This window comes from Diabrotica virgifera, chromosome 4 (assembly GCF_917563875.1).
Source record: "Diabrotica virgifera virgifera chromosome 4, PGI_DIABVI_V3a".
NCBI lineage: Eukaryota > Metazoa > Arthropoda > Insecta > Coleoptera > Chrysomelidae > Diabrotica > Diabrotica virgifera.
The window spans coordinates 258,790,872-258,816,431 of record NC_065446.1 but is presented as its reverse complement, the minus strand read 5'-3'; the positions used below and the strand labels follow the sequence as shown (position 1 = coordinate 258,816,431).

General features: G+C 33.4%; 2 protein-coding genes across 5 annotated transcripts in view; both read right to left on the bottom strand.

The window, feature by feature from the left end:
* The window catches only part of LOC126884131 (DNA helicase MCM9-like), a 40,445-nt gene extending 26,413 nt beyond the window's left edge, over positions 1 to 14,032 (bottom strand). Inside the window, exons 1-2 of the mRNA XM_050649979.1 lie at positions 13,228 to 14,032; positions 899 to 1,327 (exon numbers count right to left, since the gene is read on the bottom strand). Coding sequence (XP_050505936.1) covers positions 899 to 1,327; positions 13,228 to 13,900 — 1,102 coding nt within the window. The 5' untranslated portion in view covers positions 13,901 to 14,032. The remainder of the gene's footprint in view (positions 1 to 898; positions 1,328 to 13,227) is intronic.
* A 2,356-nt stretch (positions 14,033 to 16,388) lies between these two features.
* Positions 16,389 to 25,560, bottom strand: part of LOC126884130 (tripartite motif-containing protein 2-like) — a 120,483-nt gene continuing 111,311 nt past the window's right edge. For all 4 annotated transcript variants that reach the window (XM_050649976.1, XM_050649977.1, XM_050649975.1 and 1 more), the window contains 3 exons: positions 22,383 to 22,603; positions 19,891 to 20,029; positions 16,389 to 19,427 (listed from right to left, as the gene is read on the bottom strand). In XM_050649976.1, the coding sequence (XP_050505933.1) occupies positions 19,186 to 19,427; positions 19,891 to 20,029; positions 22,383 to 22,603 (602 nt within the window). In that variant the 3' untranslated portion in view covers positions 16,389 to 19,185. The remainder of the gene's footprint in view (positions 19,428 to 19,890; positions 20,030 to 22,382; positions 22,604 to 25,560) is intronic.

Here is a 25,560-nt window from a genome sequence, read left to right as displayed (position 1 = left end):
CAAAAAATCCACAATAACTATCTCTTAAAACCTACCAAATTTCATTTGCAAATCTCAACTGGTTTTAAAGCAATAAATAAATCGTCAGTTTGTAAGAAAAAATTCATCATTCCGTATCTTGGAAACGAAATATTTGCGGACATACGTGTATAAAGCCAACTGTCACTATTTTTTCATGCAGAATTACCCCTTAAATTTTGTCGCACTTATTTAAAAACACCGTGTATTGATGAAGAACATGTCTAGTTGTTAAAGTACCTAACTTTTTTATTACCCAACATAAACGAATGAATCAAAAAATAGAATGTTAAGAAAACCTGAGGCTATAGTTGGGTTTTAATTTCAGTATTTTATAAATGCTAGAATATTCCACAGGGTGATGCGAACTTTGAGAAAAAAACACAGTTTGATTGGTACACCCGGTATACAATGAAAATTTACCTGTTTAGCAACAATATTATCACAGTGATATTGTTAAAGAATCAGGCTATAACAAGTTCAAAAAAATCACTTAAATCGGCCAACAGGTTTAGGAAATATGAGACATCAAACATGACCAAATTTTTAAGTGGGCCGATTTCTATGCACGTAAGTTTATTTTTTCTTCCTTCATATATCTGATCGTTGTCCAAAAGCTTTTATTAGTAGTTTGTCGCAACAGCAGCACTCTGCCAAACAGCTGTAGTAACGTTAAATTGTAATAAATTTTATGGAAATATTGAAAACAAAAGTTTTCAGTGTTTTTTTGTTAGATAAAGTGAATTTTCGTCAAGTAACAGTCGAATCCATCAAGCATCAATTAATAATTTATTAGTACTCTTCTGAGAAAATTGTTCAACGAAGAGAAAACATTGTAAAAATGTAAAATTTACATCGTAAAATAGAGAAATGCTCTCACCTGCAGCAGTAGATCCAATTCCTGTAGTTAACACAGCTCTTGGAACAACTTTCGAAGCAAACCGTAATAACTGTGATTTTCCCGTACCAGGATCCCCAACAAGTAGCAAATGAGCTTCCGACCTGGTCCTCACTCCAGTAGCGGTAGTGTCTTCTATGGAGCACCCACCTGCTAACACAGTGGCCATAGCCAGTTTAACAGGATACAGGCCGTAAATCTCAGGACAAATCGATTTGAGGATCACGTCTCTTCCTTCTAGAGGATCATCTTTATATTGTTCCCAAAAGTTGTTGAATATATTGTCACTTTCTGGATTGGATATGTGGACAAAACTATGAGAATCTACTTGGATGTGGTTGGCTTTGAACACAAGGTCGACTTCAGTTCGTTTACCAACACAGAACTCCCCATATCGTTTTTTTAGAATACCTGTAGCAAAAGGACACTATTAAAGTTTAGCACACTAGTGGAACTGATTTGGAAGAAGGAAAATGGCTAGAATTAGTGTTGCCCAAATGCAAGACCAAGACGAGACTTAGATATAGTCTTTTTACTACAAAAGCAAGATTACGTAGGTCAAAATTTCTGACGTCAGAGCACTGCCAAATCATTAGAATGTGACTTTTCATTGTGGCCACGCTAATGTCATTACTTGTCAGATATTTTCTTTGTTTTTGTTTGCTGTACAAATAATATATCTAATTCTTTATTCTAATTAATGATGTCAATCGGTTTTCATTTCTTGCCGAAATATATTATTAATACGCCGAAATATTTGTAATGTTATTTAACGTAAATAAACATCAACTTTAAAATTGACATTTCTCTAGCACAGCTGTACGACACCCACACGGAACTGATCGATCTGGCAAAAGTGTCAACATGGCATTAAAATAAGAAAAACGTAATCGCGATTGCATTGAGAATTATATTAATTAAATACCGAAAAACATTTTTTTTATTAATAATATAAATTTTGTGAAACAATCTTTTAAGTTAAATACTCCAGAAAATAATAATTTTATTTAAATATATTAGACAATCGTACGCCACTGATGTGACAGTTCTGTGTTACTACATTTTTACTTCATTTCGTACACAATTTATTTCAAAATATATAGTCCTGTCGCCAGTGGGGGTACAACGGCCTACTTAATTCAGATGGACTTACCCAAGTTTTTTTACGTATTTTGACCCGTAGAACACGAATTTTTTGGGTAACAGTCGATCCGGATGTCGATAAGATTGTTATAAACAAAGAACTTGAGGAATCACATAACAGCGATTTTTCGTAAAACAAAACATTTTTTTGTATTTTTGGGTCATTCTAAGCAAAAAATGTTTTTACAAGTTTTTTCGTAGGATGCATAGTTTTTGACATAAACGCGGTTAAACTTTCAAAAAATCGAAAAATTGCAATTTTTGAACCCGAATAACTTTCGATTGAAAAATAAAATAGCAATTCTGCTTACCGCATTTGAAAGTTCAAGTCAAATTCTATCGGTTTTGATTACTTTCATTGCTAGAAATTAATTTTTTTATTTTTAAACAAAGCTATAAACACATAGTGATGGAATGATGTTTTCAATGCATTTCTCATTTGAAATCGAGCGAGTAGCGCGCATACAGACAATTTCTACGTAGATTCCGTATATTAAAACGCATGCATTGGGCAAGGGTAACACTATGTGTTTATGGCTTTGTTTAACAAATAAAAACTTAATTTTTAGCAATGAAAATAATCAAAACCGATAGAATTTGACTTGAACTTTCAAATGCAGTAATCAGAATTGCTGTTTTATTTTTTAATCAAAAGTTATTCGGGTTCAAAAATTGCACTTTTTCGATTTTTTGAAAATTCAACCGCGTTTATCTCGAAAACTATGCATCCTACGAAAAAACTTGTAAGAGCATTCTTTGCTGAGAATCACCCAAAAATTACAAAAAAATGTTTTGTTTTGCGAAAAAACGGTGTTATGTAATTCCTCAAGTTCTGAGCATTGTGTAAGAGCATTCTTTGCTGAGAATCACCCAAAAATTACAAAAAAATGTTTTGTTTTGCGAAAAAACGGTGTTATGTAATTCCTCAAGTTCTTTGTTTATAACAATCTTATAGACATCCGGATCAACTGTTACCCAAAGAATTCGTGTTCTACGGGTCAAAATACAAAAAAAAAACTTGGGTAAGTCCATCTGAATTAAGGAGGCCGTTGTACCCCCGCTGGCGACAGGATAATAGCTTTAAAACACTAAACACATATAGCTTAATTTAAAAACTATTGTAATTATTGTTGTGTACCTATACTATTGTGTTTGTATTGAGAAACATATATGTCAAATCAAAATGCTTCTTTAATAGATTATTTTGAACAAGAACGAAATAATGGGATTCCCATTTACCATTAACTGCAGAGAAGTAAGTTAAAGAATTTAGATTTCTTGGATTAGGTTTATTAGAAATAAGATTATTATTAGACTTAAAGATCAGAAAGTTTTCTTATGAATTTTAGCGTTTGCAGTACCTACTTAGTTTTAAAAATATTAAATAATCTATTTTAATGATTATACCTACACTATGATAATATTGTTGTTAATTAATATATTTCGGCAAGTAATGAAAACCAATTGACATCATTAATTAGAATAAATAATTATAGATATTAATTTTATAGTAAATAAAAAAAAGAAAAATATATCTGACAAGTAATGACATAAACGTGGCCATGATGAAAAGTAACATTCTAATGTTTTGACAGTGCTCTTACGTCAGAAATTTTGACCTACGTAATCTTGCTTTTGTAGTAAAAAGACTATAGTCTTGGTCTTGGTCTTGCGCCAGTACACCTCGTCTTGGTCTTGGTATTGCGCTCCCGGTCTTGGTCTTGCAGCAAGAGTCTTGCAAGTCTCGCAGTTGCCCATTAGCATATTGCATATCTTAGAACAACGTAACAGAGTAGATACATTTTAAGATTGAATATCATAGCCATAGTAAAAACCAACCAAATTAATATCTGACACCGGGTGGGGTTTGAACTCACGATGTAAGGGATCCGTGCCCATATTTTAACTAACTAAAATTTATTAGAAACCTGTGCATTTTTTAGTGTATTTGCTGTTCACTATCTGTGATTTGAGAAGCATTCAATTCGGTGACAGATCTGCACAATATGTTAATGCCAGTTCTCATTTTTATCCACTACGTTGGGTCGGACAGTCCAATATGGGATTCAGATTGGATGGCACGTCAGCTGCTTCACAAGCAAAGTGAAACTTACTCTTCAATATCTCACTTGTTAGCCTTATATATAAGGCTTTAAATTTCGCATCATTTTGTGGAATATTCTAGCATATAAAATACTGAAATTAAAACCCAACTATAGTCTAATGTTTTCTTAACATTCTGTTTTTGATTCATTCGCTTATGTTGTATAACAAAAAAGTTAGATATTTTAACAATTAGCCATGTTTTTCATTAATACAAGGTGTTTTTAAATAAGTATGGCAAACTTTAAGGGGTAATTATAAACAAACGAGTCATGTTAAATATGCACGCCAATGGTGAATATTAAATTCTTAATTCCTTGTCAAAAATGCGCAATAACAACCTCATAAAACTCACCATTTGCATATATTAACAGGTTTTAGAGCAATAAATAAATCATCAGTTTGTAAGAAAAATTTTAATACCCCTATTTCGGAAACGAATCATTTGAGGACATACCTTCCTATTAGAGGTAAAACTCACTAAGTGCACTTTTTTGAGATTTTGACATTTTCATCAATTTGAACCCAATACGGTACTGTCCAGCCCTGGAGAAATCACCTGGGGCTCTATTCTAATTGCTGAGATAATTTATGGTATACTTCACTTAGTGCATGATTGTGAATTTCGGTTTGAGGGTAAAACTCATTAAAACTTATTATTGCACTTAGTGAATTTTTCCTTACAATCTGGAGTGCCGAATCGGTAATACATACTTAGTGGTCTTTCAAACAATACATTATTAAACATAACTGTTTATTATTTTTGTGTTCATTATCTATTCGGTGATTGATTAAAAAAATGAGTTTAAATTATTTCTTTGTAGCAAATATCTTACATAATCTATTTTGAGATTAAGCAGGCGACTTGTGTGTTATATTGTGTTGTTGAAACTGTATATTACTTGTGTGCATTATATGTTCGGCGATTGATTAAAAAAATATGAGTTTAAATTTCTTTGTAACAGATAGCCTACGCTTACATAATGGGTAACATTATCTATTTTGCGATTAAGCAGGCGACTTTTGTGGCTGTCATAAACTCCGAAATAATGGCATTTATTTTCAAAGAACGAAACTTATTGTTCTTTTTTAAATAATAGACTGTTATTTTTGATAGATCTTTAGTAGTTGTAAGTCAGCAAAATTTTGTATACCTTTGTATGTATTAAATGGATGTTGATATTTTTACAATAACATTACTTCTGTTTCTATCACATGTGATTTTGTATAGAGGCAACTGTTTTGTATAAACTTATTTACTAATTGTTTATTAACAATGTATTCATTACCTATTTCATTTTGAATCCCAACGTCATGATACTTTATGGAGATAAATTCATTAACTTCTCAATATCCAATAATTGTGTTCATGGAAAAACTCATCAAGTACAAAGTAGCTATTGAATTTTACCTCTAATAGGACATACCTATGTTTATAAATCAAACTGTCATTATTTTTCGTGCCGAATTAACTTGTAAGGTTACCATACTTATTTAAAAACACACTGTATTGATGGAAAACATGGCTAGTTAAAAAAGTACCTAAGCCTTTTATTATCCAATATAAGCGAATGAATTAAAAAACAGAATGTTAAGAAAATATGAGGCGATTGTCTATAGTTGGGTTTTAATTTCAGTATTTTATAAATGCTAGAATATTCCATAGGGTGATGTGAAATTTGAGAAAAAAACACAGTTTGATTGGTACACTCGTACCAAAAACCTGGACAATTAAGTTCAGAGCGAAGAAATCGTCTGCGGGGAAAAAATGTGCAAAATATTTTATTCTCCTATATACTCCCTAAAACGACCCTCAATTCTAACTGCAAGACGCAAGAGTCTCGCAGGCTTAGTCTTGTTCTTGCTTAAGTCTTGCACGGAAAGTCTTGGTCTTGGTCTTGCTAAAATTAGGCGGTCTTGGTCTTGGTCTTGCGAAAACGCAAGAACAAGACCAAGACCGAGTTTGGGCAACACTAGCTAGAATAGAAAAAACAAAAAAACATAGGTATTCTTTTTCTCATAGGCATCTTTATAAATTGTATGTGACAGAAAAAAAGGCACGTCCGTGATTACAGACATTTATAACATTTATTCTAGTTGTCGATAGATGACGCTATAATCGAAAAAAAAAATATTTACGAATTATTTATTTATTTATCATTTATTGACAGACGGAAGTCATTAGTACATGATACAATTAGAATGTCACACAAATTAGAAAAACAATTCAAAATAAGATCTAGTAGGTACAAAATTGGTAAATACATAATAAACAATAACACAAAAATAAAATTACTTGCTCTAATTTAACAATTGAGAGCTAGTCCTATAATATAAAGTAATAAAATCTAAATATCTAAAACATTTTGCAATTGACAAGTACAACTTATCTTAGAACAAAGACAATAACAGTAATTGACAAATCAGTCCTGAAATTAAAACATTAAGGGCCGGTTGTTCGAACGCTAATCAACAATGATCATTATTAAATATTTAATTACTGTCACCAAAACTGTCAATGTCAACTTTGTTTTGGTTGCTGAAAACATAATTAATTACAATTATGAGATTTATTATTAATTATGTTAATAATTACTGTTATATTAATTTATTATAGTCTCAGAATTGTAATTAATTATGTTTTAACAATTGACATTGACAGTAATTAATTATTTGATAATGATCATTGTTGATTAGCGTTCGAACAACCGGCCCTAAGTTAAATATAAATGTAATTGTGTGGAAAACGCAATAAAGTCGTTCATCAAGAAATCAATATGCGGAGATAATGTGTTTGCTAATTTAATAGTTTTACAGAGATAGGAACTTGAACCATAGTTTGTACGGTTAATGACTTCGTGGAAGGTGGTCACAGAACGGGTGGTTCTTGAAGGTACACGTAGACCAATTTTATTTAAGAGTGAGATACAGAATTTATGACCATCAATTAAGTTATATAAGAAGCAAAGATATTTATGTTGACGACGACTCTGTAATGAGTCAAGTCGAATAATTTGCAGTAAAGACTCATAACTTTGACCAGTGAAATGAATCTTATAAGCATAATAACGTAAGAATTTACGCTGAACTTGTTCAATTTTATTAATGTGACAATTATATTGAGGTGACCAAACACATGATGCATAATCTAAATGTGGTCTAACCAAATAACAATAAAGAAGTTTTAAAGAACGACCAGTCGTAAAGTCATAGCTACATCTTTTAACAAAGCCAAGCATCTTTAATGACCTAGAAACCATGCTATTAATATGTAGGTTGAAATTCAAGTTAGTGTCAAGAATAACACCCAGATCTATAACTGAGTCAACTAATTGTAACCTAGTGTCCCATATATAGTAAGAATTATTCTCAAAGTTTCTCAGTCTAGTAAAAGTTATAGCATGGCATTTGTTTGCATTTAAGTCCATACCATTAAATGAGCACCATTCCACAAGACCATTAAGATCTGATTGCAAATTGTAGCGATCCAAATCAGAGGTAATTATGTGATATAATTTAAGGTCATCAGCAAATAGAAGAAATTGAGCAAAATTGAAACTTTTATTTATGTCATTTATAAATAAATTAAAAAAGGATAGGTCCTAAGTGGGAACCTTGAGGTACCCCCGATTTAACTATACATAGTTTCATTAGAGAAATAATTCTTAATACGAACTATCTGCCTTCTATCTAATAGATAATTTCGAATCCAACTAAGTAGAGGATCAGAGAAACCTAACTGTTCGATCTTATGTAACAATAACGTATGGTTGACCCTATCGAATGCCTTGGAAGAATCTGTATAAATCGCATCTACCTGTTGTTTGCTTTCCAATGCTCCATTTAAGAAGGAGGTATAATTTAACAAGTTCATTTCAGTTGATCTCCCCATAACAAAACCATACTGTTGTTCAATGATTACATTTTGTATAGTAGGCTTAATTTTGTTACATATTAAACTCTCGAATGGTTTAGGTATAGTATTAAGGATACTAATAGGTCTGTAGCTTTGAACCCTGCTTCTATCGCCATTCTTGAATATTGGTGATATAAAACTAACTTTCCAAACGGGAGGGAATTCACTCGTTTGTAACGATTTTTGAAAAATAAAGAATAAGGGACGAGCAAGATTAAAACTACAGTATTTCAGTAACTTGGGTGGGATTCCATCAGGCCCTGGACCCTTATGTATGTTTAGCTGGAATAATTTGGTATATACCTTTGAAATAGATAAGTCACAACCAGTAATGTTGAAACTAGTGTTAGCCCTTGCACTATTTGGAATAGGACATTCGTTTGGCCGGAACTGGTTTGGCCATTATGGTTTAAAGTGTTCGGAATGATATTATTGTTCCTTTCAGAATTTACGAATACATATATAGAATATATAATATATCTATGAATATAATCTGTACAATTTATAAGACTATACAAATCAAAGAAAATACCATTTTATAAATGCAATAAACACAATTGATTTGTTTTTATGCCAAACTGCAAATAAAATGTGACAACTGTCAGATTTAACTAAAATGTCATGTTAGAATAAATGTTATAAATGTGTATTATCACGGACTTACCTTTTTTTTCTATCATTTGTGACGCACTGAAAAATGCCCATGAAAAGGACCATATAATTGTACCTATTCACAAGAAAGGAGACCAAACAATTTGTGATAACTACAGAGACATTACCCTCCTAAACGTGACCTCCAAAATATTGGCATACATTTTTTAGAATCGATTATCAGGATATTGTGGAAGCATAATAGGCGATACCAGTGTGGGTTTCACAAAATTAACTATCAAATATTCCTTCTAAAACAAGATTTGGAAAAAACATATGAGTATGGGATTGATACTCATCATTTGTTTGACAAACGCAGTATACAAGCCATGGTAGAATTCGGTATCCCAATACATTTAAAGAAATTGGTGAAATTAACCCTCTGACAGTCAATCAACAGAGTCAGTCAACAGAGTATCAAGAATTTTCCAGACACAAAATGGACTTCGACAGGGAGATGGCTTATAGTGCCTTCTATTCAACATTGCCCTGGAGTTTAGAGAAAGCTATTAGAGAATCATCGATATCATACCAAGCAGAAAGTTGGACCTAGTCCAAGACCATGAGAAACGCTGTTGTCGGTCTGCGAGGCTATGGTTTGCTCTGCGAGCTGTAATACACTAACTGCAGAAATTAACAGACATATCGGGGGTTCGAGCGAAAACCCGATAAATACCAAAATTATGAAATCCGGTATTTTTATTTCTGCTGTAGTAAAAACATGTCTCCTACCTCTGGTAAATGTTATTATTTGATATTAACATTTTTAAGCACAATAACTAATAAAAACCAAACGGTCAAAACCGTTAACTCATATTTTTAAATAACACCAACCCGATATATAACTTTAATGATAAAAACACTATGCTGTAAACATACACACACCGGCAAAATTAGCCGAACACGTTAAAAATGGGACATGTTTGATGTCTCGTATTTCATAAACCAGTGGTCCAATTTGAGTGATTCTTTTAGTATGTTATAACCTTATTATTTAAGAATATCGGTGTAATAATATTGTTGCTAGACAGGTAAATGTCATTTTATACCGGGTGTAACAAGCTTACTGTGTTTTTTTCTTAAAGTTCGGAACACCCTGTGGAATATTCCAGCATATAAAAAATATTAAAATTAAAACTCGATTGTAGAATTATGCTTTCTTAACATTTTCTTTTTTGATTCATTTGGTTTTGTTGGAAAATAAAAAAGTTATGTGCTTTAACAACTAACCATGTTTTTTATCAATAAATCCTCATAGTAGGAGAGAAAAGTATGCTAAATTTGCAATTACTCGAGCGTTCTTGGGACCTGGAGTGGATTGTGAAGAGTGGGTGTTACAACCAAAAAAAGTTAAGTTAAGTTTTCCATAAAGTGTGGGACTCTCCATTTTTCAATTTAATTTTCCATTTCCACCAATCGTTTTTCCGATTATAGCGCCATTTATCCATAATAGGAAAAAATGTTGCGAATAAAAGTTGCTTATTTTTACGTCAAGGATCCAAATCTGCAATAAAAGTTGGGGGCTCCTATTTAATATTTTAATGTAACCCCCCACCCCACCTTCGTGGGGGTCGTGTTTGGTGCCATTCGGTAGATTTTTGAAAAATATTGAATAGGTGTATTTTGCAGTTTTACGATCTGATGTTCATTTTGCAAAATATCGCAGGGTTCGTATTTATAATTTTTAATTTACCCCCCACCTCTCTCCGTGGGGTGTCACGAGCCCCCACGGAGGTGAGGTGGGGGATTTAATTTAAAATCTTAAATAGGAGCCCCCAATTTTTATTGCAGATTTGGATTCTTTACGTAAAAATAAGCAACTTTTATTCGACATATTTTTTCGAATTATGGATAGATAGCGCTATAATCAGAGAAAAATGATTGTTTCAAATGGAAAATTAAATTAAAAAATGAAAAGTCCCCCACTTTATGAAAAACTTAACTTAACCTTTTTCTCATTTTAGCACATACTCTTCACAATCCAATAGGTCCCCATAACGCTCGAGTAACTGAAATTTAGTATACTTTCCTCCCCTACTATGAGGATTTATTGACGAAAAACATGGATAGCTGTTAACGCACATAACTTTTTTATTAACTCACATAAGTAAATGAATCGAAAAGGAAAATGTTAAGCAAGCCTAAGTCTACAATCGAGTATTAATTCCAATATTTTACATATGCTAGAATATTCCACAGGGTGTTCCAAACTTTAAGAAAAAAACACAGTATGATTGGTACACCCGGTATAAAATGGTATTTACCTGTCTAGCAACAATATTATTACAACGATATTCTTAAATAATAAGGCTATAACATACTAAAAGAATCACTCAAATCGGACAACTGGTTTATGAAATACGAGACATCAAACATGTCCCATTTTTAACGTGTTCGGCTAATTTTGCCGGTGTGTGTGTATTTATAATATGAGAATCCGGTAGAATCATTTGTCTTCTTTTTCCTGTGTAAAGTTACTAATTTTATTAGAAATATTTCTAAGTTAAAAACTGATAATTAATTTTATCAGAGATGAAGATTACAAAATTGTTCATTTTGACAAAATATATTCATGCGAAAATCCGATAAAGAATTTTAGACTGATAGTTTATTCAATTTCAGCACACTTTTTTCCTGCGAAAACCCAGTAAAATATGGCATAAATCGACAATTGAATATTAAGAAAACAAAAAAGCGGTTAAGTGTACTGAAAAGTTGTCTGAAGACTATTGAAACTATGTAGAAATTACTGGAGTCTAGTAGTAGTAGTCTAGTCTAGAAAATTTTTATTTTGTACAATATAACTGTCAAACTAATTAGGAATAGACTTGTAACTAAATCTTTCCAAAGAAAGGAACGAACATTTAGTAAGAAATGTTTCTTTCCACTAGCTTACCATGAATAAATTCTAGTGTGTCAAAAGTTTTTTAAAAAACGCTGTGTATATTCTCAGATGATAAATGCTGTGGCTAACAGTGATTCTACTGGATGATATTCTAAAGAAGACAATAGCGGAAAACGGTAACCAGCTAATAAAAATATCAGAAGATATTGGTTTGAATTAAAAAAAAAAACTCCTACTCTACGCCCTAAAAGACGCCACACTTATAGCAAATTGCCACAATAAGCAACCATAGACTTACCAATACCGGGCAATTTACCAAAGTTATATAAAAGTACCTTTCCAATAAGTGAAGCAAAGAAAACGGATTTGAGAGAAAGATGTGCCAAGAAAATATTTTTCCACCTACCTCTACCGAAAGTATACTTTTCCGGACCTGATTGTAGGGAGCAAAGTTGTACTTTTCCTCCCTAGGGAGGAAAAGTAAAAGTGACGTCATGGTATTTCATTCATGAAATATAACTTATTGACGCCCTGTACAATATCTATTTTCTATTACGTAAGTATCTATACATTTTAACGTTTATTTAAAAACACTCTGTATTTTGCAGAATGGTAAAAAACAGTAAATTGTTATTCTGATTTAACAATGTTTACATTAATAATTTAACTTATATTTGACAGTTATATTGTAGGCTACTTGTTAGTTTTAGTTCTAATAAATTTTGTTGGTTAGCTACATAAATAAATTAAGTAAAAAATGACTTGTTATTTGAGGAAGGTGGAAAAACCATATGTATAACATGGGAGTAAAGTGCCTTTTCCTCCCTTGAATGATTACTGCCCTCCGCTAAGCGTCGGGCAGTAAACTTCATTCTCGGGAGGAAAAGTAGCACTTTCCTCCCTTGTTATACAAATAGCTATTCCAGAAGAGGTGCATGCTTGAATAACAAATTTAAAAACCAGTAATTATATCGTAGATCGAATTCCAGACGTAATGATGTGAGACGAATCGGAAGAAGACACATTTTACCTTTTAACTTTCTAAATAGAATGCAGATTAATTTATTTTTGTTGGAATAATATATAATTAACTTTTATTTTATAATTAAAAAAAATTCACAATAAAAACCAATAAAGTCAAATGATATACTCATTCAACGAGGTAAAACCTGATAAATATCATGTTTTTTTTTTGTAAATACGTCTTTATAAATTAAACTTAAAATAAATTATTCTAACTAAATATTAAATTCTCTGCCATTTGGCTATAACAAATATTTGATAAAACTTTCTATGATGATTTTAAATCTTCTTCAAACTTCCTAAAATCTTTAATCGCGATTATCTCTAAACAATCGTTTTGTTAGTTATTGGGTTTTCGCTCGAACCCCTCGATATATATCTAGTAAATAGAGCGTACTATGGATCAGAGAAACTTTTAACATCAAACATAGTCACAAAAACAACGAATATAGTGATATACAGAGCTCTAATCAAGCCAATCCTCACTTACACGTGAGAAACATGGATGATGACAAAAAGTGATAAAGAACATTTGGGTTGTTTTGAACATAAAATCATCAGCAATATTTATAAGGTCTAGCAGGAAAATATGTGAATTAAAACTTATAGGATTTTTGAATCATTAGTTACCACATATCGTTACATCATCTCCAGGCTGACAACAATCTACTAAATCATCTTCCAAAGTCACCCACATCGTACTGGGCACAGATCCCAAACCCAGCTTCTTCACCTGCTCCTGGATCTTAATCTCTTGGTAATCTTTACAATTCTCGCTGTCTATATCACCAAAATGAACCAAATTGGTTCCTGGACAACCTTCAGGATTCTTGCAATGGGTAGGCTGCTTTATCATGTATTTTCTACCGTAATCAGCCTTTACTAAAGTTGATCTTTTACATGTAACACAAACGTAACTTCTTTGGTATTCAAGCAACTTCGCAGCGGTGATTCGCATAACGGTACCAGATATTTGCAAAAATGTTCCTTCATCTCTGGCTCCTGGGAATGCTGACTTCCAAGCTAAATGTGCTAAGTGAAATATCCTACAATGCACATTAGGCTTGATTTCAACCTTCTTGTCCAACTCTTTCAAAAGAGACATTTGTGTTCGAACTGCAGCATTGTCCCAGGCCTCTATGTTCGAGTCTGGATCGTTTAATATGGCTCTAGCTAATTCGTCATCGTGTTCGTATAGTTCAATAAAGTTTATGTTTATGGAGTAGTGCTTGGTGTGGTCTTTGCTGCTGAGAATTTCTATTAGATCGTCTTTGTGAAATAATAATAAGTACTCATCACTCATTTTTGGTTTTAAATTTTTCAGTCAGTTAAAAAGTGTTTAAATTAATTAAATTAATCAAATAAAACATTTAATATTTAACTTTACAACAATTTTTAATATAAACTACATACTTGGTCTTTATTTTGAAATTTTAATTTTGAAAACGTCAGTGTCAATTGTCAATGGCGCAGATGTCCAATCAAATCAAAATAGAATCATGATTATGACTAAAGTTACAAGTCCGGGTATATTGTCGGTGTTAAACATGTTGTCTATCTTCAGGAAGATATCAATGTATTTTACACTGGAAAACTTTCTGTTGTTAGATTAGGTACGTAATCAATAACAACAGTTTTTGGTTTAATTTCTCAATTTGTGGAATATTTATTAAATTAATCGCAGAAGACTTATACAGCATATATGATACAGGCGTCATTCCAAAAGAATGACTTAAATTGACGCGGGATTTGCACAGTTTTCACTGTATTCCTTCACTCGACAGTTCTCTATAGTTCTTTCTGTTTTGCCAGTCCCCTTCCTGTATATTTCTTCTCTCCATTGCTTCGTCCACTTCATCTGTGACGGATCTTCGGAGTCTGCCTCTCTTCCTTCTTCCTATCGGGCTTATCACTGTGTTATTCTATTTATCCAACGATTTTGGCTGCTGTTCTGACATGTCCGTACCAGGTTAATCGCTTCTGCTCGATGTAGTCTATTATATCTGAGTTTACTTACATTATTCTCTAAATAGATCGACGTTCGTAACGTTACCGAAAAAAGCTAACACTAGATAATGCTGTAACCTCCGAATACCGAACCTTCAGCTTAATGTGCCACACTCTAAAGATATTCTTGATTCTTAATTGGATGTGTGTCAATAATTTGAGATAATTGAACAATTGAAACTCTGTTGAGCTGCTTAGAAGGTGTTAGCCGTAATGATGACAACTTTCTTAAAGGAGACAATATGGGTGTCCCGAAAAGATTTGTCATAAATTATACCATAGATTCTGGGGTCAAAAATATGTTGATTGAACCTAACTTACTTTAGTACAAATGTGCACATAAAAAAAGTTATAGCCCTTTAAAATTACAAAATAAAAATAAATTTTTTCCAATATTTCGAAAACTATTAGAGATTTTTTACTGAAAATAGGCATGTGTCATTTTTATGTCAGGAGCATATTAACAAAAAATTATAGTAAAATTTGTGCACCCCATAAAAATTTTATAGGGTTTTGTTTCCTTAAACCCCTCCCAAACTTTTATGTACGTTCCAATTAAATTATTATTGTGGTACCAGTAGTTAGACACAATATTTTTGAAACTTTTTTGCCTCTTAATTTTTTTTCGATAAACCAGTTTTTATCGAGATGCGGCTTCTTTTTAATATGTTTACATAAAAATTGTATGGGCCATTCCACGAACATACGCCTGTTTTGGATTACTTCGACCACGAATATTTTACTGGAAGTACGAAAGTAAATGGCGCTAATAATTATTCCAATAAACAACAATGTAATTTGCAATTTACTTTCGTTCTTCATATTTTGCACAGTAAAATATTCGTTGTCGAAGTAATCCAAAAAACAGGCGTATGTTCGTGGAATAGGGTATATGGGAGTTTCGTTCCTTTAAACCCCCCAAATGTTTGTGTACGTTCCAATTAAACTTTTATTACGGCACCATTAGTTAAACACAGTGTTTTTAAAACTTTTTTGCCTCTTAGTATATTTTCATACTATAAAAATGTAAATTATAGATTTCTCATATTATTACCAGGTCTCTATAATCGTACTTAACCATATACAAATAGGTGGTGGATTTGAGTAATATTCAAAATATCTCGATAAAAACTGGCTTTTCGAGAAAGTACTAAGAGGCAAAAAAGTTTTAGAAACACTGTGTTTAACTAATAATACTTTAACAATAATTTAATACGAACATACACAAAAGTTTAGGGGGGTTTAAGGGAACAAAACCCCCATAAAAATTTTAAGGGGTGCACAAATTTTACTATAATTTTTTGTTAAGATGTTCTTGCCATAAGAATGCCACACGTCAATTTTCAATAAAAAACCTCTAATAGTTTTCGAAATATTGAAAAAAATTGATTTTCATTTTGTAACTTCAAAGGGCTATAACTTTTTTTATGTGCACATTTGTACTAAGTTAAGTTAGGTTTAATCAACATGTTTTTGACCCCAGAATTTGTGGTATAATTTATGACCAATCTTTTCGGGACACCCTGTATAAAAGATAGGCCTCATTCCTTCCATGCCAAATACATGACACCCACAAAACCGACAGTTTTCAATGCCCACATTTGAGATTATCAAAGACCATATTTATCTATTTTATTCTGCATTATTAATATTCTTGGAAGATTTAAATTTCAGTTGGTGCTGATATGGTAATATTCGATTTTCTTGCCGGTTACTCTGAACATGTTCAATGTCTTTGAAGATCTCTTGTAGTATTTTAAAGGTTAAAAAATAAAAACAATAAGAATCTTTGATGTGTATATTTACAATAAATACTTTACAAAAATACAAAGTAATGACTAGACAAATATTCATTAACAAAATCTCGTTCCCTAAGTACACAAGCCCTTTTTGCAATGATTCGTAACCCTTGGGAAAATATCTTCAGGGTTGTGCCCTCTTGGAACGCGAAGCATAGTTTTACAACATTAGAAAACAAATATAAAAAAGAACACTTAAGTACTCGTTTCTAAATGGATACTACAATAAACGTAGCGAAAATAGTTTACAGCAAAATCCAGGGTAAAACTAAAAAGAAAATCTCAAAATTTACTATTTGCAGAAGCCTAAATCTAGTTCTACCCTGAAATATCAATTAGGACCACTAAATATTAATATAATACAATGTATGAGGCAATTTGTTATAGACTGCTCAAAAATTAGGCAATTGCATATTCAGGAAAGAAAAAAATAAACAATTTTAACTATCGAAAAACCTTTCTTTTCATTACTTTTTATGGGAGCTACTCCAGCATTTTAACCCTCGTACATACCAGTCGCCCATGTCGAGTAAATTGCCACAACATTTTTTCTTGTTTCGGCGACAGAATTGTAACTGTTCAAATTAACAGTCTTATTAAATCACAGCCCTTCCCACCTCTCAGAAAATTTTAACACACGCTTTGTTGCCATGTTGTAGTATCTATTAGTTCTCCTGAAATAGCCTGCATCTACCGGGTGTCCCAATAAGAATGGCTCTCGGTCATATCTCAGGAACCGTTTATAGTACAGCGTCGAGAAAAAAATATTTATAACAAAAGTTGCCTCGGGAAAAGCCTGGAAATTATTTTCATAATTGTAGGTCCACCGTTAGAGGGCGTAATTGAATATCTTATTGGGACACCCCAGTACCTCTTAAATCAAATGCAAAAGCACATTCCTAACTTGTTTGAGCAGTGTATGATTATACTATCGCAATTTTCAAAGCAGATATTGGTGTTTATACAAATTGAACAAATAAATTTAAACTTTTAAAACAAAGTAAGGGTATATTCATTTAAAAAATATATTCAGTGGCGTATAGGCACGAAATAATGTTGTAAGTAGAGATGGGAACTATTATTTCACAACCGAACGTGATAATATCGGCCAAGTTACGGTTAGTTAACGGTTTTACGTGGAGTTGAAGGAAACTGGAAGGATATCAGTCTATGCTCGTCTATACAATATTTGATTCATAAATCAGTTTTACTTTTCTCCATTTCTTCAAAAAGCTGTGGTTCCTGATTCCTTATTTTGTCTTCACAGAAGATTTCTTTAATGCTTCTTAGAGACTTTATGATCTTTTATGCTACTTAACTCTTGAAAAATAATAATTAGGGAAGTTTGGACTGTATATTAAGTGATGCGGGTTGGCAATTTAGCCATTTCACAAATTATAATATGGTTGGTACAGTATAAAACCCGATGCACATCATTATCTACGTCAGAAATCTAAGTTGACATTGTTGCCAAATTACAAAAAAAATACTGAATTCATTTTAAATCAAATATATCACATAATTATTGCAGAGTAGATTATATATACAACAAAACAAATTAATATTGAATGTAAGTAAATAAAAAAATTAGAAATAAGAAAATGAATTAAGTAATAATCTTAGGTTAAAGTAAATAATAAAACAATAAATATAATAAAACAAATACTTATAGTATATAATAAAAACAAATCTGAAGTGTCAACACCGCAACTGTCAAATGTCACAAATGTATGCTAAAATATCACCTTCGTTCGATCACAGTTAAAGTGCGATCCGGATAAGTGTGCTTCATAAAAATGCTTTATAATCCACTTATACATATAAGTGAAACAAGTTATTGTGTATTTCTTTAAGTTTACATTAATATATCTTCAAATATTATATCTACGCGTATATAATAAAATATTTCTAGTGGCTGTAAAGCCAGATAGAGAGCAATTTGCTGCAGTTATAGCCAACCTTCAGTAATGGAGAAGGCACTTTAAGAAGTGGCTGTAAGTCCAGTGTACTTGGCTAAAAGATTCTAAACAAGAACAGACCTACGACTTAAATATTTTGTGTTGGTATCATGTGACGTCACTTGCTATGACGTGCGTCGTTATTTATACTGTACCAACCATATGCATGCCATGTATTAGTGGTTATTGTTAATATAATAATATATATTACGGACAATAGGTGGAATGCCACGATACGACAATGGAGACCATGGACAGGAAAGAGAGCAAGAGGACGGCCCCAGATGAGATGGGGAGATGACATTAGAAAGATACGAGAAACACACTGGAAACAGGAAGTACTAAACAGAAGCGAATGGAGGAAACTGGGGAAAGCCTATGTTCAAAATTGGACGAATTAAAGGGTAAAAGAAGAAAAAGAATTGTTAATATAAAGGTTACTTCTGTTAGGCGTCGAGTAGGCTCAGACGAGATGTGATTCTAAAGGCTCTCTAAGTAATAGGGCTTTTCAACGATTCTCATTTTTTTGAGCTTCTGTCATACGTCGTATAATATTAATATACGACGCATGACAGAAGTTCGAAACAAATGAGAATCGTTTGAAAAGACCTATTCGGCTCAGAACAATTTTTGGTCGACAGCAAATACGTTAAAACACAATTTATACAATTTTACAGTGTTGTCATTTTGGTTTATGGATTAGTTTCCACTAAATCGAGACGAGCATGCGAGACAGTCAAACTTAGTGTCATATATTGTATATCTAGTTTCCACAGCATCAGATGTAACCGTTAACCATTCTAAGAGAGACAGTTCTGTAAAAACTACCAATATCTATACTTTTTAACACAGTTATTGCCCAAATCAACGACGACTACATGGTGGTTGTTAGTGACTGCGACCCCACTAGGTCTCTTCAACTTGGCATCGTGCGAATCTATACACTGGTTGACGTTGTTTTCGGTTAGAGAGAGCAGCTGTACGTAGGTTCGGCCTTTTTGTTCAGTTCTTGTTAGGAGGACTTTGTTCTCGGGGTCGATCGCTATGCCACCGTACCGGCCTTTACCTAAAACAGAAAATAATAGTCAAATAGATAAACAGGAAGGCGTTTTGGGTCCACTACTTTTCCTGATCTTCACAGCGGATTTACCAGAAACACACAATACTATAATTGCATCCTTTGCAGATGACTTAGCTGTATTATCAACTAGTGAGAATCCAGTATATGTCTCTTCTCATCTCCAACCCCATCTAAACCTACTCGCAGAATGGAAAATCAACGGAGAATTAAAATCAAGGAGGATTGGATCGCCTTTGAAAGATCCTTATCTTTCAAAGGCGATCCAATCCTCCTTGATTTTAATTCTCCGTTGATTTTCGTCTCCGCATTCAAAATCGTAAAAGGGCGGCATTTTGAATGCGGAGGGCGGCAAAAATTGAATTTTTTTGTGTAAAACTAGTCTGATAATGTAGATCTCAATACGGTTGGGGTATAGTCAAATTTGGAGGTATTAAAGAATGAGTTATACCTTTTCCTTCGTCGTAGATGACTTCCATGAAGTCTCCTTTGGCGGAGAACATTTGTACCCTGGAATCAGCCACTACGATTTCACCAAGAGGCCCTACAGCTACAGATGATATGAGATTGAAGGTTCCTTTCTTGCCAACCTGAAAATAATGAATTAGAACCTTTTTGTTAGAGAAAATCAAAATAGTATTGTTAAATTTCACCAATATAGTATCCTTGTCCACCCTTTAACTTAAGTACTCTTCTAGTGATTGCAGGTAGGCATCTAGAAAATACACTCACCGGCATAAAATTAAGCCACCCAAAATTTTTGATCAAGTTTGCCAATTTATAACTTAATTATTTGTACTCCGATTTTCAAGATTCTTGCACCAGTTTGTAGGTACATATATTGATATCGTCTGGTATTATTCCGTTAACACAAAAATTTTGCTTGCATGGCAATATAGAGGGGTGAATGGAAGCGTAGTATTTTCTCCTAACTTAAAAAAATTCTGTGGAAAAATGGAAGAGCTGATTTTGGTTCATAGTCCTGTCATATTATCCCGGAAGCATTACTAAAATTTTCTTCTTTGAATTATCCGAATATCTCTTTTCTTGTAAGAGCTGTACCATTTGTTGTAAATGATGGACTCATAAAATAAAGGTTGGATTGATAAAATTAGAATGGCCCGCATACAGCCCCGATCTCATTCCTATTGAGCATTTATGGGATGAATTAAAAAAAGCTATTTGCCGTCATCCTAGGCCTCCAGAAAATTTGGTACAGTTATGGCCCTGGTAGAGGAATATCGGGCTATTCCCCAGGCAAGGATAACATATCTTTATTCGATGCCAAACAGATTGCGAGCAGTCGTTGCTGCAAGAGGTGGACACACCCGCTATTGAATTTTTTTTGAAGATATTCTTCTTTAGCGGCGAATCGATTGAGAGTAAAATTTGAATGATCCGCGCGCATGCGCACACCGACAGTATGGTATTAGTTGTTATACGGGCTCTGATTGGGTGTTGAAATTTTGAAATGATCTGTCAATAATTGTTCAATATGGAGGTTATCGGTAAACAAAAATATTGTATAATATTAGTTTTTATTGAAGTGTGGACAGAAATAAAATCAAATTTATAATTATAGTGACTTTTTAAATAGTTTTGAAAAGCCGCAGGTACGTAATTCTAAATGTTTCAGTTGGAAATACCTAATTGTTTCAATACCTATCTATTTGGAAAATGTAAACAAAATAATGTAGTTACCTATTAGTAGGCAATGCTTTAATTTACATAATCTGATTACGAACAAATCTTCATCTCATATATCGTTTTCCTACTATATATTTTGTTGTATTTTATTTCGACAAAAATCAAACTAATAATTTTATTAAATTCATATAAATTTATGGTGTAAACGTTTAGTTTGTGTATATTCCCACATGACGTATACGAGAGTTTGGTGCAGTTTGAAATGGCGTCAACTTTCGTACGGCGCGGTAGACGTGAAGTGGGTTCAAGCCCCAAGCAAGTTATTATTTTTTTATTTTTTTATAGATTTTATGATTGTAAGTATATTATTATATAATTTTTGAAGATATTCTTCTTTTTTGAAAGTGGTAGATAAGAAAGTTAGTTTGATTTTTAAATAAAATAAGTACAAATAACCTTTTAAGTATATTTACTTCGTTTAAATTACCTATTATATAATAGAAGAATATCTTCTTACGTGCGTACAAAGTACACACACATTCTTTTTTTGTTCATTTTAGTTTTGTTTTGTTAATTTTAGTGCGTTTGATATTTTTAATTAAAAAACATTCAAAGCAGTGTTTTTATTTACAGCTCTTAGAAGAAAAGAGATATTCGGATAATTCAAAAAATAAAACCTTAGTGATATCTTCAGGATAATACAAAAAGGAGTAAGAAATAAAATCAGCCCTCCAATTTTTCCACGGAATTTTTTAAAGTTAGGAGAATATACAACGCTTCCATTCACCCCTATACAATGCCATCTAGGCAAAAAAAAATTGTTACCGGATTAATAACAAAACGACACCATGTACTTACAAACTGATGCAAGAATCTTGAAAATCTGAATACAAATAAGAAAGTTATAGATTGTCAAACTTATCAAAAATTTTGGGTCGCGGAATTTTGTGCCGGTGAGTGTAGATGTGTAGGTCAGTAATTTAATGCAGATGAGTGAATATAAGCAGAGTTCTACCGGAGTGTTGATCTGTTCACAACTCCACTGGTCCAAGGATATTGAATGAAAGCCAGCCGCATCTACAAAAGTGTTGATTTAGTAGCAGCTCCCAAACCAGGTCTTAAAGCGTAGATTTAAGGCCAAACTGTCCTGCCGCGGGGACAAAGTATTGCTGTGGTTGGATACAGCTGTGTATAATTAATTTGGTATTTGACAGATGTGCATAAGGCACGTGGACGGAAGTGCTCATCCACTTATAAAGTATTTAATCCTTACTTATATGTTTATGTATTGATTACCTGGAATAATATCTTCCCCTCGGAGTCGAATACGAAGACACAGTTCATACCATTGTCAGCGATCAGTATGTGCCCGTAATTTTTGTCCACGGCTACATCTATCGGCTCTTGGAAGGCATTGTAGGTAAAAGACTTTATAGTTTCTCCATCTGTAGTCATTTCCGTGAGATACTTCGTCCTCCAGTTGACGACTATTAAGCCATTGTTTGTAATATCAATTCCTAAAACAAAAAAATCTTTTCAATAGATCTAATCTACTAAAAGGCTAAAAAGACACGTCATGCGTCAAGCGGAAACGCAGTTGGTCCGGGACAGTAACTCCTAGCGCCACCTAGGAAATAAATCTGAACTACCAACTGACATTTACACACTGTACATACTTCCTTACAGTACAGAACCAAACAAAACTCGAGCTAACTTGATATTTATAAACAAAACTCGAGCTTTCGCAACAAATGACTTACCAAGCTTGAGCTACGCTTGTTTTGTTGGGCAAATGTTGAGATTTCACGCAAAAGTTGAGCAATTCTCTAGTGACGACGCGTTTACCTCCTGTGAACGGGTTTACTTCCGTGAATATATGTGAATAAATTTACTCCCGTGAATGGGTTTGTTTTTGGAGGGAGATACAATACAAAGGAGTAAGTCAGAAAAAATTGAGTGGAGTGACGGTAGATGGTAATTGATCACTAGTACATTAATAAATACACAAGATTCTTTGAAATGTAATCGATTAAAACTAGTTTTTGGTACGCCCAAGATTAAACTAACCTGTGCAACTCCTACCAAGCAACCCCTTATTGGTAAAGTGCTTCATGAACTCCAACTGATCAGTCAGAAACTTAATCCTGGAGTTTCCAGTATATAACACATACACAGACTGGTCCTTCTCGACTACAGCCACAGCTACAGGCTGCATGAACTCATATTTGGCGCTTCCTTTCGTCCCGTAGACGCAAATCGGGTTGTTAAGGTCGCTGACCAAATGGAAGTTAGAAAAAATTGGAGGAAGTTAGAAAAAATTGGAGGAAGTTAGAAAAAATTGGAGAAAGTCAGACACCATTGGAGAAAGTCAGATATAATTGGAAGTAGATATGACAAAATAAGAGGAAGTCAGAAAAAATTGGCGAGTCAGAAAAAATTGGAGAAAAAAAAATTGGAGGGAGATACGATACAAAGGAGTAAGTCAGAAAAAATTGAGTAGAGTGACGGTAGATGGTAATTGATCACTAGTACATTAATAAATACACAAGATTTTTTAAAATGTAATCGATTAAAAATAGTTTTTGGTACGCCCAAGATTAAACTAACCTGTGCAACTCCTACCAAGCAACCACTTATTGGTAACGTGCTTCATGAACTCCTAACTGATCGGTCAAAACCTTAATCCTGGAGTTTCCAGTGTTCGACACATACACAGACTGGTCATTCTCGTCGACAGCCACAGCTACAGGCTGCATAAACTCGTCCTTCCCGCTTCCTTGAGTCCCGTAGACGCAAATCGGGTTGTTATGGTCGCTGACCAAATGGGAGTTAGAAAAAATTGGAGGAAGTCAGAAAAAATTGGAGAAAGTCAGACACCATTGGAGAAAGTCAGACACCATTGGAGAAAGTCAGACACCATTGGAGAAAGTCAGAAAAAATTGGAAGTAGATACGACAAAATAGGAAAAAGTGAGAAAAAATTGGAGAAAGTCAGAAAAAATTGGAGAAAGTAAAAAAAAATTGGAGGGAGATACGATACAAAGGAGTAAGTCAGAAAAAGTCGAGTGGAATGACGGTAGATGGTAATTGATCACTAGTACATTAATAAATACACAAGATTCTTTGAAATGTAATCGATTAAAAATAGTTTTTGGTACGCCCAAGATTAAACTAACCTGTGCAACTCCTACCAAGCAACCACTCATTGGTAACGTGCTTCATGAACTCCTAACTGATCGGTCAAAACCTTAATCCTGGAGTTTCCAGTGTCCGACACATACACAGACTGGTCATTCTCGTCGACAGCCACAGCTACAGGCTGCATAAACTCGTCCTTCCCGCTTCCTTGAGTCCCGTAGACGCAAATCGGGTTGTTATGGTCGCTGACCAAATGGGAGTTAGAAAAAATTGGAGGAAGTCAGAAAAAATTGGAGAAAGTCAGACACCATTGGAGAAAGTCAGAAATAATTGGAAATAGATACGACAAAATAGGAAAAAGTGAGAAAAAATTGGAGAAAGTCAGAAAAAATTGGAGAAAGTAAAAAAAAAGTTGGAGGGAGATACGATACAAAGGAGTAAGTCAGAAAAAGTTGAGTGGAATGACGGTAGATGGTAATTGATCACTAGTACATTAATAAATACACAAGATTCTTTGAAATGTAATCGAATAAAACTAGTTTTTGGTACGCCCAAGATTAAACTAACCTGTGCAACTCCTACCAAGCAACCACTCATGCGTAACGTGCTTCATGAACTCCTAACTGATCGGTCAAAACCTTAATCCTGGAGTTTCCAGTGTCCGACACATACACAGACTGGTCATTCTCATCGACAGCCACAGCTACAGGCTGCATAAACTCGTCCTTCCCGCTTCCTTGAGTCCCGTAGACGCAAATCGGGTTGTTATGGTCGCTGACCAAATGGGAGTTAGAAAAAATTGGAGGAAGTCAGAAAAAATTGGAGAGTCAGACACCATTGGAGAAAGTCACAAATAATTGGAAGTAGATACAACAAAATAGGAAAAAGTGAAAAAAAATTGGAGAAAGTCAGAAAAAATTGGAGAAAGTAAAAAAAATTGGAGAAAGTAAAAAAAATTGGAGAAAGTAAAAAAAATTGGAGGGAGATACGATACAAAGGAGTAAGTCAGAAAAAGTTGAGTGGAGTGACGGTAGATGGTAATTGATCACTAGTACATTAATAAATACACAAGATTCTTTGAAATGTAATCGATTAAAAATAGTTTTTGGTACGCCCAAGATTAAACTAACCTGTGCAACTCCTACCAAGCAACCACTCATTGGTAACGTGCTTCATGAACTCCTAACTGAACGGTCAAAACCTTAATCCTGGAGTTTCCAGTGTCCGACACATACACAGACTGGTCATTCTCGTCGACAGCCACAGCTACAGGCTGCATAAACTCGTCCTTCCCGCTTCCTTGAGTCCCGTAGACGCAAATCGGGTTGTTATGATCG